The sequence below is a fragment of the Carassius gibelio genome, chromosome B11, assembly GCF_023724105.1.
Source record: "Carassius gibelio isolate Cgi1373 ecotype wild population from Czech Republic chromosome B11, carGib1.2-hapl.c, whole genome shotgun sequence".
Lineage (NCBI taxonomy): Eukaryota > Metazoa > Chordata > Actinopteri > Cypriniformes > Cyprinidae > Carassius > Carassius gibelio.
In genome coordinates this window covers 5,864,141-5,879,683 of record NC_068406.1, presented here as the reverse complement: position 1 = coordinate 5,879,683, position 15,543 = coordinate 5,864,141, and the positions used below count along the sequence as shown (strand labels likewise).

Here is a 15,543-nt window from a genome sequence, read left to right as displayed (position 1 = left end):
TTTAGGGACGTAGCCAAGCCTGGGTTTTAAAATGACCTTCGAGTCATTGGGCCCAAACTCAAGGCATGCAGGGCTCACCGAGAGGGCCTGCAAATCGTCAACACGCTTGACCGATGCTAGAGCAAGTAGCAGAGCGGTTTTGAGCGTTAGGGGCCGAAGGTCAGCTGACCACAGCGGTTCAAAGGGAGTTCCTTTGAGTGCTCCAAGGACCGTGTGAAGGTCCCAAGTGGGAACGGTGAGAGGATGTGGGGGCTTGAACTGCCTAGCACCTCTCAGGAAACGCACAATGAGGCTGTTTCGACCCACAGATTGGCCAGCAATAGGAGCATGAAATGCTGCGATTGCTGCTACGTAAACCTTGAACGTGGAAGGGGTGAGACCCTTGTCTAGCCGCTCTTGGAGAAATGACAGTATCGGAGATGTTTTGTGCTAAGCACCAGTCAACGAAGACTGACCATTTCTGGGCGTAAAGGCATCTTGTAGACGGGGCTCTTGCCTGAGCAATGGTGTGTAGCACGTCCCCGGGGAGGCTCAGAGGCTCCTATCGAGGGACCATACATGCAGAGCCCAGAGTTCTGGCTGTGGATGCCAGATCATCCTGTTGGCCTGAGAGAGGAGGTCCCGCCTCAGGGGGATCGGCCATGGGGCTTTCATGGAAAGACTGAATAGCTCCGAGGACCAAACCTGGCTCCTCCAGAGTGGGGCCACTAGGAGGACTCTGTGCCCGTCTTCCCTGACTCGTCTGATGACCTGAGGGATCAGAGTGATCGGGGGAAAAGCATAAAGGAGGAGGCTGGGCCAGCGCATCTGTTTCCTTTGAAAAATAAGTTGGGCAATGAGAGTTGCTTTCTGAGGCAAAGAGGTCGACCTCTGCCTTCCCGAAAATCTCCCAGATTTTGAGAACCGTCTGGGGATGGACAATGCTCCGCGAAAGCATGTCTGCTCCTAGATTCGTCTTGCCAGGTATGTGTGTCGCCTTGAGCGATCGCAACCTGGGTAATGCCCATTCCAAGAGGAGCTTTGCCAGTGTGCAGAGGCGGCTGGACGAAAGGCCGCCTTGGTGATTTATGTAGGACACCACTGCCATGCTGTCTGACCGGACTAGGATGTGGCGCCCTTCCAGGATCACCTGAAAGGATTGAAGGAGCTCGTTCCACTGCCAGCATCTCGAGGCAGTTGATATGGAGATGGCTTTTCTTGTGCGACCACGAGCCGAAGGCTGGTCTGCCCTCGCACGGAGCACCCCAACCCAGGTTGGATGCATCTGTTGAGAGCACCATCCTTCTGCAAACTGCCTATAGGGGTACTCCACGACTGAACCAAACAGGGTTCATTCAAGGCTCCAGGGCTGCTACACAGGCCTGGTTGACCCTGATGCGAAAGCGGCCGTGCCGCCAAGCATGAGGTGGGACCCGGAGTTTCAGCCAGTATTGCAGGGGCCGCATTCGTAGGCGGCCGAGCTGTAAAACTGGGGAGGCGGAAGCCATCAGCCCTAGCATCCTCTGAAAAAACTTCAGAGGGAAACAGCCTTTGTTCCTGACAGAGGCCGTGAGCTGCTGAAGTAACAGAGTGCGCTCTGGTGATATGACCGCCCTCATATTGACTGAGTCGAAAACTGCTCCCAGGAACGTAATACGTTGGCTGGAGAGCAGTGAGCTCTTGGTGAAATTGACCCTGAGTCCTAGGCACTCTAAGTGGCTCAGGAGCACGGATCTGTTGTGGTCTAGCTCGGTTCGTGACTGGGCTAGAATAAGCCAGTCGTCGAGATAGTTCAGAATGCGGATTCCCATCTGTCTCAGAGGGGAAAGTGCCTCGTTCATGCACTTCGTGAAAGTGCGGGGAGCTAGAGACAGCCCAAAGGGAAGGACTGTATATTGGTAAGCCACACCCTCGAACGCGAATCTCAAGAATCGTCTGTGATGGGGGGCTATCTGGATGTGAAAGTAAGCATCTTTCAGGTCCAGCGAGAAGAACCAGTCCTCGGGGCAAATCTGCGTGAGGATCTGCTTCAATGTCAACATCCTGAACTTCCATTTCATGAGGGAGAGGTTCAGGTGTCTGAGGTCTAAGATGGGTCTGAGACCGCCATCTTTCTTGGGGTACAAGGAAATAACGGCTGTAGAACCCCGATCCCCTTTCTGAGGGAGGAACTATCTCTATGGCTCCCTTCCTTAACAGCGTCATCACTTCAGTGCGGAGGACCTGAGCATCGTCCAGTTCTACCAAGGTGGGAATCACCCTGTGAAACCGCGGGGGTCTTCGGGCAAACTGCAGTGAGTAGCCGTGTTTTATTATCCCCAACACCCACTTGGACACTCCGGGGATGGCCTGCCAGGCCTCGGCCCGTGTGACAAGAGGCTGGATAGTGTCGGATGGCAAGCCACTGATTAGGGGCCTGAACACTGACGAGTGTGGAAGAGGAAAACTGCTCTCTTTTTGAAAATGTGAAATATTTATTGTGTTCGCCATAACAATGGTGCTTTGCATGGACGCAACAACGTTGGGGCCAGGTCGCATAGCAGGCAGGCGAGAGAGCTTCTGGGGTGGTCCAGCCATGGTGGGACTTTGCCCCTTCCTCTTTCTTCCCCAACGATCAGGAGGATTTAAAGGACGTCGGGTCCAGCACAATCCTTTGCCGGGGGCCCTGACATCTAGGCGGTTTAGCGCGCCTAGTGGGGCGAGCTGGGTGCTGCTCCTTAGGGGGCGCCGCCTGGGGGGTAGAAGGGACTGATTTGCTCTGGTGCTGAGTCGGCGTAGTCCTGGGGCGACTCGGGGCAGAGGTGGAGCGCTTGGGCAGGAAGTGTCGCATGGCTTGGGACGACTTCTGTGCTGCAGTGAAGCGCTCTGTAAACCCTTCTACAGCTGGCCCGAAGAGACCGGATGGAGAGACTGGGGCATCAAGAAAGCATTTTTCATTAAGAAAGCAATCCGCAAGCGCAGAGAGGCGAGACTCATGCTCTCACAAAAGCAGGATGAAGTCTCAGTGAGTGCAGCCTCAGCATGGGGTTTTCCCAGGCAGAAAACACACTCACCATGGCCGTCGTCATCATGCAGAGGGGCTCTGCATGTGCCACAGCTGTGGCGCGGCATGGCCGCCGCCGTTAAAACGGCGTTAGAAACGCTCTTTTAGAGCGGTGAAAACCGCTGGAAAAAACTCTTTTGTGATCGCCGGATGGCGGCAGGAGATTGCTGAGAAGCGGCCGGAAGCGGGAAGCGGGCGGCCCGAGATCGGCGCTAAAAGCGGCTGTCTGCAAGAACGGTCTCAGCTGGTCCACTGCGGTGCCTCTTCGACAGCGAGAGCTCGATCCAGGCGAAGGCGTTCAGCAAAGATCCAGGAAGTGAAGTCGTCGCTGAAGGAGTAAGATTTGATTTCCTCTGGCGATTGCCTGCTTGTATAGCCATTTGCCCCGCCCATTTTTGCGGGCTTTGGCGCGATGCATCGGCACAGGCTCGCGCAGCTAAAGAGTTTACAGATTAAACCAATGGCAGTGCAGTTGCACTTCGTTATTGAAAAAAGGCTTCAGTATCGAGGAAAAAAGGAGCTTTTCCCCATACGCAGTATGAGTGAAGTATCGAAAGGGAACTAGATCAAGGCAGATTTAGCTCAAATATTATTTTAGGTAACAAAGCTCTTTTAACGTGCTGAAGCACACATGGGCGATGGCCATCTGCAAGACAAACGGGGTAGTGCAGCCTGATGTGTGCAACCCACTGGAAACCACCACCACTGAAGTGCTGTTCCACCAACAGAAAGAAGCTTGCTTAGAGTGTGTTGAACTCCTAAAATAAACTTGAAGTATATTTTTCTGTCTGACGAGATCCCCCGATGTATCATATACATCTGTAATTTGGTTTATTTCAAGTTTTTGATTAACCAGTAGATCTTTGTTGCTCAAGCCAGTGACTGTTTCAGATGGTTCAGTTCAATTTGATGAACCTGGTTCATCGAGTTCACTAAAAAGATCCAGTTTAAAATAACAATTTCTTTGTGAAAATCATTTTATTTGCCCGAGGCTCTTGATTACAGATAATAATGATGAAAATAATTAAGAGCCACAGGTTTCAATTTTGTATTGGTTTCAGGTAAAAATATATTTACTATTGCACTGAAGAAAAAACCTACACCTACACCAACATCTTGGATGCAAGCTTTAATTTTGGGTGAACTGCTAGATTAAGTGTTTTGCTTTAGAACTGGGAATTGATTTGATATCAAGAAGCTGCACTGAAGATATCAGGACTTTGGATCGTGATATCAACAGTCCACTGGTCATTGGTTAAGTGTTTAGTTTGATGTCAGTTTTATAAAAACAAATAGCTTTTGTTGACAGATTGCATGTAATATTAAGTAAAATATTTTGTTCTGAGTTTTACATATATTCATATGTCCACAAATATGGCTTTATTAATAATTCATATGCTTTAAATAAGAATACAAATATTTGGAAAACATTTTTTATGCCACATCATATTGATAGAATTTGTGATGAAAGTCTCTTAAGCAATGCTTTGAAACATGTTGCTTGATAAACATTTCACAATTTGACGGTTGACGTTGTCTCTTTCAACACTGTCTCTTTCTTTGCTCTCTTATAACTGTACTGTGATGGGATGTACAGTCATGTATGTTTCATTATGACTGATTGATCCATCAGCCCAAAGCTGTGTTACACTGGGAGTCTGACAGCATTATTTTGCAACTCATTTTCAACAGAAGCTCTTTTTGGACAGAGGATAACGCTTTCAAAGTCACAGTGTGTTTCCACAGTACTATGAACTCCTACTTACTCAAGGAAAATGTGATTCCAGATGATGGTCTACTTAAGTGTTTTTTTTTTTTTTTTCTTTATTCTGTTATTGCTCAATCTTTTGAATGTTATGTGGAACTGGACTCTTCATTAACACACTTGAGTGCTGATGACTGTGCATGAGTTGAGGTTTCTGAGCTTAGATGGGTGGTAGTCATAAGAGCTATATAAGATGTCCACTATGATTTAGAGATATCTAGAGAGCAAGCCGTGTCTGCTTCAGAGCCTGAGTATATAGTTTAGTCTTGCACTGTGAGAGTGAGAGTATGTCTGCTGCTGTGACTCTAGCGCTGCTGTTCTTCTTGTCTGTGACACTGAACGAACAGGTGACCGAGGGCTGCACATGTTTACCGAGACACCCTCAACAGCATTTCTGCGCATCTGATATAGGTACGTCAAACACATGCATAGCTAATCAAACACGAACAGGTGCTGTGTTCAAATCTGTATATTTTTATGCTGCTTTAGGATGTTACAAGATCTTGCATTTCAGTTCATTTACATTAGTTCAGTGAATTAAGTACTACACATTGGGTTTATGGAAAGTAAAATGATGGAACCTTAATTTTTTCCAAATTATAGTATATGACAATATATGACATTATTTAATGCAATCTGTTCTATTTTAATTTAATTCTTTCAGTAACAAGAGATCTTTTCTTGTGGAGTGTCAAATTATTTAAAGGGACAGTTCAAACACAAATGAAAATTCTGTCATCATTTATTCACCCATGTCATTTCATACCTGTATGACTTTTTCCATGTGCAACACAAAGGACGATATTTTGACAAATGTCTCAGTGTTTTTCAATGGGGTACAGTGTTGTTTGGTTAACAACAATCTTTCAAGTATCAATATGATTTTTTTTTTAAACCAATTAGTGATTCGAGCTAAGGTCATTGGAAAGGTGAACAGCCATCTCCCTGAAGTAGATGCATACAAAATCCAAACTATTGAGGTGAGAAAATGTAGGCTACTTGACACATTATTTTCCAATACAATCTTTTTCAACAAGAAAAATGTGTGTGTGTGTGTGTGGATGTGTGTGTGTGTGTGTGTATTATTATTATTAATTTATATTATTATTTTGATTCAGAAATTTAAGCCATTAGACAAGAAGAGAATTCCGGTCATCTACACAAGGTCACAACAAACTTTTTGTAGCATCAGTCTGCAAAACGATGAGTATCTGCTGGCAGGTAAAATCATTTATTATCTCTAGACAGAGTTTGAGTAGAAACTGAACACCCTGATACCTGATGATGGTTGAAATATTATACACACATTATGCCCAGATTTTTAGCCCAATTTACAGTCTAAATAAAACAGTATGTGATTTGACAGATTTCACAGAAAATCACATTGTGTATTTAACTTTTAGACCACATTATTTTCACTTATCTCTTAGCAACAACACACATTATTTTTTAAACTTTAGCTGTTTAGTGTATGGAATCCAGTTTTTCCTCTGTAACATTTACCAAGTCAACATACATGTATACAGGGTTCGAAATGACTAAGGACTCTTGGGGGGTCCCCTAAAATTTTATTATTAAAGGTTCTGAAGACTGCCTTGCTACACGATATATTGTAGGCAATATTATATGATTATATGAACCTAAAAACAATAATGAATCTCAACAGAACATAAGGGTTCAGTAAGTGAGGAGATCTCTAGGTACAAAAAACTTACTTTGAGGTACAGTATCTATAGCAGTAAAATCGTTTCCATGCGATATAATTAAATCTAGTGTATGATTAAAACGATGAGTGGAGCCTGGTGACATTTTGCTTGACTCCAAAATAGTTTATTAGGTCAGTAAACGCAAGTCCTAATGCATCATTTGCATTATCAACGTGAATATTAAAATCTCCCATGATTAGCGCCTTATCAACTGTAACTAGAAGGTCTGAGAGGAAATCTGCCAATTCTTTTAGGAATTCTGTATACGGCCCTGGTGGTCTATACACAGTAGCCAGAGCAAGAGATACATTAGATTTCTTTTGCATGTCTGACAGAGTAACATTAAGCAGAAGTATTTCGAATTAGTTAAACCTGTATCCTGTTTTCTGGGTAACATTGAGAATATCACTATATATTGTTGCAACACCTCCGCCACGCCCAGTCTGACGGGGCTCATGCTTATAACAGTAGTTTGGTGGAGTCGACTCATTTAGACCAATGTAATCTTTTGGTTTTAGCATCAAAACTATTATCTGTGATAATTTCATTTACAATAACTGCTTTGGGTGTGAGTAATCTAATATTTATGAGCCCAAACTTTAAAAAATTGTTTTCATTCATTTACTTTACATTTTTCTGGTTTAATCACAATAAGATTTTTTTTTAGATCCCACATTAAATTTATATTTTGACCCCTAGGACGCTCCCAGAAAAGATTCCAATTTTTAACAAATATCAGTTTCTGTTCTTTACACCATGACAACAACCATTCATTTAAAGCAACAAGTCTACTGAATGTTTCGTGTCCTCGTCGATATATGGGCAGTGGTCCTGACACGATGATAGTCGCCGCTAGATGAATGCTTTTGCCACTAAGAACATCCATATTTATATATACATGCTTACATTTCCCATTAAATAGGCTACACAAAGACACTTTTACATGCAAAATAGTTTAATGGTTGATTGCATCCATGAAAACAGTGTTTTGTATGTATTTACTCACTGCATTGCAAAGCTTCATTAAATTGTTTAAATTTATTTCAAAATGCTAAGCATTCTGGAGAATAAAAGGGCAAACACACACACTGCAAATGGCTGATGCACTTGTTCTTCAGGGCATCATTTTTAGGAGCATTTGTAGTTAATTAAGAATTATTCGCCATTTACAGACATCGGCACCAGCACTCTCTGGCAGGCAAATAGACTGAAGAGCCTTGTCATCATCAAAAGTGAATGAATCTTTGGCTCTTATCAGACATTTTTTCTGAACCATCTCGGTCAAACAGGACGCTCCAGTACAGGGAGAGATCTGTAGAGATCACAGTTTGAGAGATGACTGAATTGATATTTATACTTATAACACAACGACAACTGTTTTAACACTTGGAAAAATACAATAAATGCGTGATAACAGAGCTAATACAAAGGGCTGCAAGTAGAAATGACAGCCAAATATGCAAATGCCACAACCATTAGTACATGTTTGACAACATTCAAAATGGCAGTAAATTTTGTTGGGCAAAAATGAAGCTACTGGATTTCATCAGCACTGAACTATTGTGAATTATTGTAAAAGTATGATTTGGATTATTACCTCACAGACACAGCCGTCATGATACATGCGGAGGTACAACTTTTGAGCTTGGGAGAGTTCTTTCCAAGGCTTCACAAGGTCACATAAATTAAGAACGAGGTTGCCGTCCTGGACACGTCCTTAGGTGAGGAAAAAAAACATTATATTTTTCCTTCTCAATTAAAGGGTTCGTTCACCCAAAAAGGAAAATTCTCCTTTGTTTTACTCACCCTTGAGGCATCCTAGGTGTATATGACTTGCTTCTTTCAGACGAATCCAACCTGAGTTATTTTTAAAACTGTCCTGGCTCTTTCCAAGCTCTATCATTGCAGTTGCAGGTGTTTCTACTGAACAGTCTAAGAGACGTTAAATAAAGCGCATGCATCCAGGGCCGGCCCGCGGCATAGGCGGTATAGGCAAATGCCTATTTTTTACATATTTTTTTTTAATAATAGGCTACTATTTCAATCCTCCCCCACCCATCGAGTGCTTGGAGTGCGTCAGAAACAGAGCGCGCGCATGATCAGTTGTTGGTAATTTGTTGTGTAGCGTGCCCGACGCCGCATTCAATGTAGACAGCACTGCTTTTGTTAACACCAGGCGGCAAGGAAGTCGACCGGAAGTTGAAGTCGGGTGGGGGCTGCCATCTTGTAGCAGAACTTCACTTGCGTTAGCATTCCCATTGACTCCCATTCATTTTGGCGTCACTTAGACAGCGAATAACTTTACATCTGAGGCTTTTAAAGACTCTGTTTGTCCATTATTTATTTCTAAAGATACACGACAATGTATAAAGGGCTCCATTACCTTCTATGTTACATTATGGCCCCGTAGAAACAGTTTTTGTAAAAAATAGGCTAACGATTGCGTCATAACCTCTCGACTCTCTGTCGCATTACCGTACAGATAGGAGGAGAAGCTCGCAGGCAATTAACTTAATATGGCGTACTGGCGTTACATTTTAAAATACTATACAAAATAATTAATCAGAATACTTACTCCTGCTCACTCACGACAAAGAACTCCCCGCTCAAGCTCGCCGTCGTCAAGCTTCGTTTGAGTCTGCGCGTCAGAAACGGAAGTGCTAAAAAATGCTAAAAATGGGCTTCACTTGTCTCAATTGAGTTCCAATGGGGTCGCTGTGTCCATTTCTTTTACTGTCTATGGTTAACACACAGCCCGTAGAAATGAGTCCCCAGACTGTGATTTTGTACAATCATGTCAGTTTTAAGACGCATTTTTTATTATCACTTTTTTATTAATGTTTTACTCTACAGTTGTGCAGTTTTGGGATACAGTACAGGCCAAAAGTTTGGAAACATTACTATTTTTAATGTTTTTGAAAGAAGTTTCTTCTGCTCATCAAGCCTGCATTTATTTGATCAAAAATACAGAAAAAAATGTAATATTGTGATATATTATTACAATTTAAAATAATTTGTTCCCTTTCGAAGGGAACTTCGACAATACGTCAACGACGCTATGGGGGAACGCCTCAGGTGTGACAGGTGTCTGAAATCAAATATCAACTCACAGCAATCATGCTGACCGGCGACAGCCGTGAATCATCAGCTTGAATGATGAGCGCGCGTCCTGGATATAAAAAGGGTGCCTTGAAACCATGACAATATCCTTTTCGTCTTCAGGGACTGTTTTGTCTGATTTAAACGTCTGCTTACAGCGAAGAAATGAAACGCACATCTAAGGCAAGTCCTAAAAGTTTTGTGAAATGTGCTGACCCGTGCCCAAGATATTTGTCCCCGGGTGACACTCACGAGATGTGTGTGTACTGTTTGGGTGAAGAGCACGCACAGGATGCTCTTGAGGGAGCATCCTGTGCAAATTGTGAGCGTTTTCCTATGAGAACGATCCGGTCTCGTCAGGCTCTCTTCTCGAGGGAAGAGAGTTCAGCGTCTGGTCCTCGCGGATCGGGTCCCGCTCGTGCTGAGGCAGAGCGGCGACGCGCTTCATGGGCTCCCAGATGGAGCTCGCTGACAGTCTCGAGAGGGGCGTTAACCTCTCGGACGCGGCATCGGCTGACGAGAGTGAGCTGCAGGTGGATGACGGAGACTTTTCTCCTACTTATACTGCAGCGAGTGCTCTTCAGGCCGGGCAAGAGATGGCTGAGGAGGATGATTTAGATTCTCAACCTCGTCAGCCATCCTGCCCCGTGTACGCAGAGCTGGTGGAAGTTATGGAGCGCACCACTGACAAACTTCAGTTGCCATGGCGGCGCGCTCAGGGAGAGATCGTTCGCGGTCGTTTGGATGATCAGTTTCTCCCTGAACATAGACCACCAGCTCAGCAGAGCCTTCCATTCCTTCCTGATCTCCATTCAGAGATCGAGAGATCATGGAAGAATCCGTACTCTGCCCGTATTCATCGACATCAGCGGGGCAACTTCGCTGATGTTGAGGGGATTGGTGAGTACGGTTATGTGTCGATGCCGCCCGTTACTAATAAGTAGATAGTGAATGACAAATGACAATTGTAGGCAGGTATATTACAAAATGCAGTTATGTATGCACATATGTATTATGTGCAAAATTTAAGTGTATACTAAGTATGTGTGTTAGATAAATAAAGTGTATGTGTATATAAATATAAAGTGTAGTGTGTTCGCCGTTATTATCAGCTGTTCATAAGAAGGATTGCCTGAGGGAAGAAACTGGTCCTGTGTCTGGTCGTTCTAGTGCTCAGTGCTCTGTAGCGTCGACCAGATGGCAACAGTTCAAAGAGGGAGTTATTATATGATGTATATAATGATGTCTCTATGTGTTTCTCTGTTTCTGCTGGGATCTTCATCCCGTGGTAACTAGGATTTACACAAGCTCCAGTCTGGATCCAGAACACCTGAGAAGAGATGATGCTGACCCTCAGAGGACCCCCGATGATGCTAACTCTGAAACAACAAACAGAACTAACAAATATTGCTACAAGCGTAACTGCATCATATAATAGTTGCTGTTAATAATGTTCATCATCTGGCTGACTGTCTTGTATCAATTTTTTTGAAAAATCCTGTCATATGCGCACAAACTGACAGTCACCACTTATAAGCTACTACTAAATAATTTAGAAACAAAATTTTCTGTAAAGTTGCTTTGTAATGATTTGCATTGTAAAAAGTGCTATACAAATATACTTGAAACTTGAATTGAATAGTATTTTTTTTTTTTTTTTTGCTTTTTTATTCGGAAGAAATTTGAGTAAAAAAAAAGAACATTTTAATAAAAATAAACAAACAAAATAAAAAAAAAAAACTGCTATAACAAACAGCAATGTTTAACATTCATTCAACACAACCACAGCCACATCAGACAGCAGGAAATGTCTCCACTAGAAACCACAGAGACAGCATATTGCACAATTTTTGCACAATGCAGAAAGCTGATAAATATTGTAAAATTGTGTTATTTGTTATTTAAATTTATATTTTGTGGCTCAGTGGCAGAGCATTTCGTAAGCAGCACAAAAAGATTGTGGATTTAATTCCCAGGGAACACACATACGGCTAAAAAAAAATTCTATATACATAATATATGTATAGCCTGAATACACTGTAAGTGGCATTTGATAAAAGTATCTCATAAATGTAAATGTAAATGCATTACAGAAGTGTAATATTAAAATGACTGTTTATACGCTGCATAGAGGAGGCGCGACTGAGATAGATTGAATCCTCTGAATGACAACAAACTAATCTATTATTTCATACAAAACATGATCAGAAAACTATTTCAATTAATATCTGCTTGTATTTCACTTACAGATAAGGCAATACAACAAATTATGTGCATATAAATAAAGATCATAATATCCTAATAGTAGAAGCCTGTTTTTTCCTTAAAAAACAAAAAACTACTTAACTACTAGCTGGTACAAGAGTCTTTGTCTTTTAATTTTCAAATAACGATTGAGCAAAGGGATCGCAGGAACACAGGAGAAACATGGATAGGTAGTAGGAGTCAGGCAAAAGTCACAAGAGGTGACTTTTGAAAAGCCTTGTCAACCCAGCACCAATATTCGGCTGAGGCTGGCACAGACTGGTGTTTGCTAGATAACAGTTGATCCTCCACACCAGGGGATCAGCACACAAACCTCTGAAGTCACGTGATAATGTGTGTGTGAAGAGAATGAATGTATAAACTTTGAATGAAAAGAGTGCAAATCAAACACCACATTGCTGTTGATCTCTCAGAAATCAGAGCTTGGTAAGAGTAATATCAACTAAATTAATACATCATACATGTATGTCTACTATTTGTGTGTTTTTAAAAGGCAATGGTTTAAACATTATAGGCTTATATGCCAATCAAACAGCTGCGTTGCTGTCTCTGCGCATCTCTCAAAAACCAGACCAGCTCTCTGTCAAGAGCAGGCATCACAATATGGTAAGGGGTCTATGTGGAAAATATGTGTTTTTTGAACCTTAAACCACATAAACACATTTTATTATACCAAATACACAAAATAATGTCCTTTTTACCAACATCACATGACCCCTTAAAACTGCACACGAACCGGTGAGCCAGAAGAAAATCATGTTGTCTTACATAAACCTATAATATTAAAACACAGTAACAAGTGTGAAGTACCTAAATATGTGTAAACTATGAATGAAATAACCGCAAATAAAACAGCAGTGTTGCCTGTGCCTTTTTCCATGTGTCGTGGGAGGAGCAAACGACAGACACAGTGGGTGTGGCGTCAGGCCTCGGAGAGGCTTTTATTAACAGAAAATAAAACAAAAGAGGGAATAAAGTGTTCAAAGGGGGAGAGTGTCCAAAACAAACAGGGGATCTGGTGTTGTCGTCTGGTGTTCATGGAGGAAGGGTCCAGGTAAGGGGCAGATTCCGGTGACTGAACGCACTCCCCTCTGCGGAGTTCTTCTTCTAGTGGCTTCATCCCTCTCACTGGCCACGGTGCTTGATGGGGATAGATGGCCTGACCTCCTGGCCTGATGGCTGTGTAAACGAGTGGGGTTCTTGTCCGGCAACTCACGTCTCTGGTGGAGCTGGAGTCTCTCAACGCACCATTCCTGGACCCACAATGACACCAGTGTGCATGCACGGGGAAGAGACCTGTCTCTCGAGGAGGGGCGCGTTAGGCTTTTAAACAGCGTTGGCAATTTAGGATGGGGTGCCGATGATAACCAGGGAGGAGGCAGCTAACTCGTCACACCCACCCCCCAAATGAAATGCCTGTCATCAGGGCGCTGTCCAAATGGGAGTGCTACCATCCTCAACCAGGCTAAAAAAATAGTCAGAGTGGGCAGAGCGAGGGTTTCCTCTCTGGGTAGTTCTCCCTCTCGCACCGCGGCGGAACAGGGACAGAGAAACCAGATTTAGTCGACAGGGTAAAATGACAATAAGAGAGAAGTCACTTACCCCTTTTGTGGCTGGGAGGATGCCTCCGTCATTCTTCCGTCCCTGTCCGGGTTTTCACTAACTTTTGTGAGCAAGAGGGTGTGATGTCATCAGGTGTTTTCCAACCAGTGTGGTGGGAGGAGCAAACGAGCAAACTCACGTCTCTGGTGGCACTGGAGGCCCTCAAAGCACTCTTCCAGGACCCACAAGGACACCAGTGTGCATGCACGGGGAAGAGACTGGTATCCTGAGGAGAGGTATGTTGGGCTTTCAAACAGTGGTGGTGATGAGGCTCCGTTTCCATCAGGTGTGCCCCTTCACATGCCACCAGCCCTGACTCGTCCAGCGCCCCTCCTCTCTCACACACCCACTCCTGTGGGGAGCCTGGTGAAGGGTGGCGATTTAGGATGGGGTGCCGATGATGATTGGGGGGAGGCAACTGACTCATCACACATGCATTTCCTGGAAAGCACTTAAATCAATTTCCTTATTTCTAAAATGTATACCATGGTTCATAGAAGCAGGGGCCACTCGATTTACTTTTGAGGTCTGGTACAAATTTGAAAAAAAAAAAAAGAATAAAAATTAATAGCCTATAGGCTCATATGTATGCTGTCACAATCATTAGCTGGAGTGCCCATGAACTTCAATAGAGGGCACTCCACTCAGGACCATTCCACCCATCAACCACCAGATGTCACCATATCATAACTTGGACACTAGCACCTCTCATACTGTTGCACCACACCCAAACTACATCTCCCATGAGTCACTGCATCACTATCACCTTGCCACACCAGCCCCTCATTCATCAGCTAATCTCCTTGCCACACCTGAACCTCATTTACACACACATTTAAGCAGCACTCACACACAGACATTAGCTAAACAATACACAAGTCTTGTTTAGCCCAGTCTTACATTTCAGAGCATTTTCAGAGTGTTTTTGTTTCCGTGTCTGACCTTTGGATTGTGTAAACTGTGACTATGATTCTCTGCTGCCTGCCCCGATCTCTGTTTATGATTCTGGATATTCCTGACACACCAGACGCCATTCCTGATTTCTGCCTGTCTGACCATTCTGTTGAATAAATGCTGCAATTGGATCCGAACGCCTCTGACTCTCCTTCGTAGCAGAAGACTTCGCCACACCAGGATCCAACAGCCCAGTATCCCCTGGTCACCGAGGTATCAGTTCTGGTTTCCATATCGGCCTTTCACCAATCCAGCCTAACAATGGATCCAGTTGACCAGCTGTTAAATCTACGACAAGGAGATCAATCGATTGAGGAGTATGTTCAGCAGTTCTGTGAGCTAGTATATCACGTTCCTTTAAATGATGAAGCTTTGTTTAAGGACTCAATGAGTCAATTAAATCATGGTTACCTGGAGGGCAATTTAATTGCCGTCTAAGGGATATCATAGAATATGCTCTTTTGTTGTGTGGCTCTTCATCTACTGTGGGTAAGGCAGAGGGTAGTGTTGAAACCCCAGAGCCACTGCACAAGATGGCCGCCAGCCAAGGGCTGCTGCACAATATGGCCGCCGCAGTCGACTTTCCAGTGTCAAGTCAGGTCCCCGTCGACTTTGCAGAGTCAAGTCAGGTCCCCGTTGATCAGGTCCCCATTGATTTCCCAGAGTCTAGTCAGGTCACCATTGATCAGGTCCCTGTTGATTTCCCAGAGTCTAGTCAGTTCACTGTTGACCATCCAGAGTCAGGTCAATTCACCATTAACACCCATGAGTCAAGTAAAGTCACAGTTGATCTTCATGAACAAGGTCAAGTCACCAATGATCTTTGCGAATCAAGCCAAGTCACTATTAATCTCCATAAGTCAAGTAAAGCCACAGGTAAACTTCATAAGTCAAATCAAGTCACCGTTGGTCTTCATGAGCCAAGTCAAGCCACCAATGATCTTCATGAGCCAAGTCAAGTCACCATTAACCTCCCAGAGTTAAGTCAAGTCACAGTTGATCTTCATGAGCCAAGTCAAGTCACAGTTGATCTTCATGAGCCAAGTCAAATCACAGTTGATCTTCCTGAACCCAGTCAAATCCCCACGGGTCTACCAGAGCCTTGTCACATCTCAACCGCACTTCCAGAA

General features: G+C 43.7%; 3 protein-coding genes and 1 long non-coding RNA gene across 4 annotated transcripts in view; 2 read left to right on the top strand and 2 right to left on the bottom strand.

The window, feature by feature from the left end:
- LOC127968060 (synapsin-2-like) overlaps positions 1-15,543 on the bottom strand; it is a 162,658-nt gene that overhangs the window by 63,469 nt on the left and 83,646 nt on the right. The gene's annotated exons all lie outside the window — the stretch shown is intronic.
- Positions 1-15,543, top strand: part of LOC127968067 (metalloproteinase inhibitor 3-like) — a 62,666-nt gene that overhangs the window by 12,456 nt on the left and 34,667 nt on the right. The window lies entirely within an intron of this gene.
- On the top strand, positions 4,856-10,941 carry LOC127968069 (metalloproteinase inhibitor 3-like). Its single transcript, XM_052568947.1, has 4 exons — positions 4,856-5,198; positions 5,691-5,767; positions 5,906-6,008; positions 10,889-10,941. Exons 1-4 carry the CDS (start codon positions 5,075-5,077, stop codon positions 10,924-10,926), a joined length of 342 nt encoding a protein of 113 aa, XP_052424907.1. The 5' UTR covers positions 4,856-5,074; the 3' UTR covers positions 10,927-10,941.
- On the bottom strand, positions 7,431-9,688 carry LOC127968071 (uncharacterized). Its single transcript, XR_008155885.1, has 2 exons — positions 8,091-9,688; positions 7,431-7,805 (listed from the first exon to the last, which is right to left on the bottom strand). It is a non-coding gene; the product is annotated as an uncharacterized LOC127968071 (long non-coding RNA).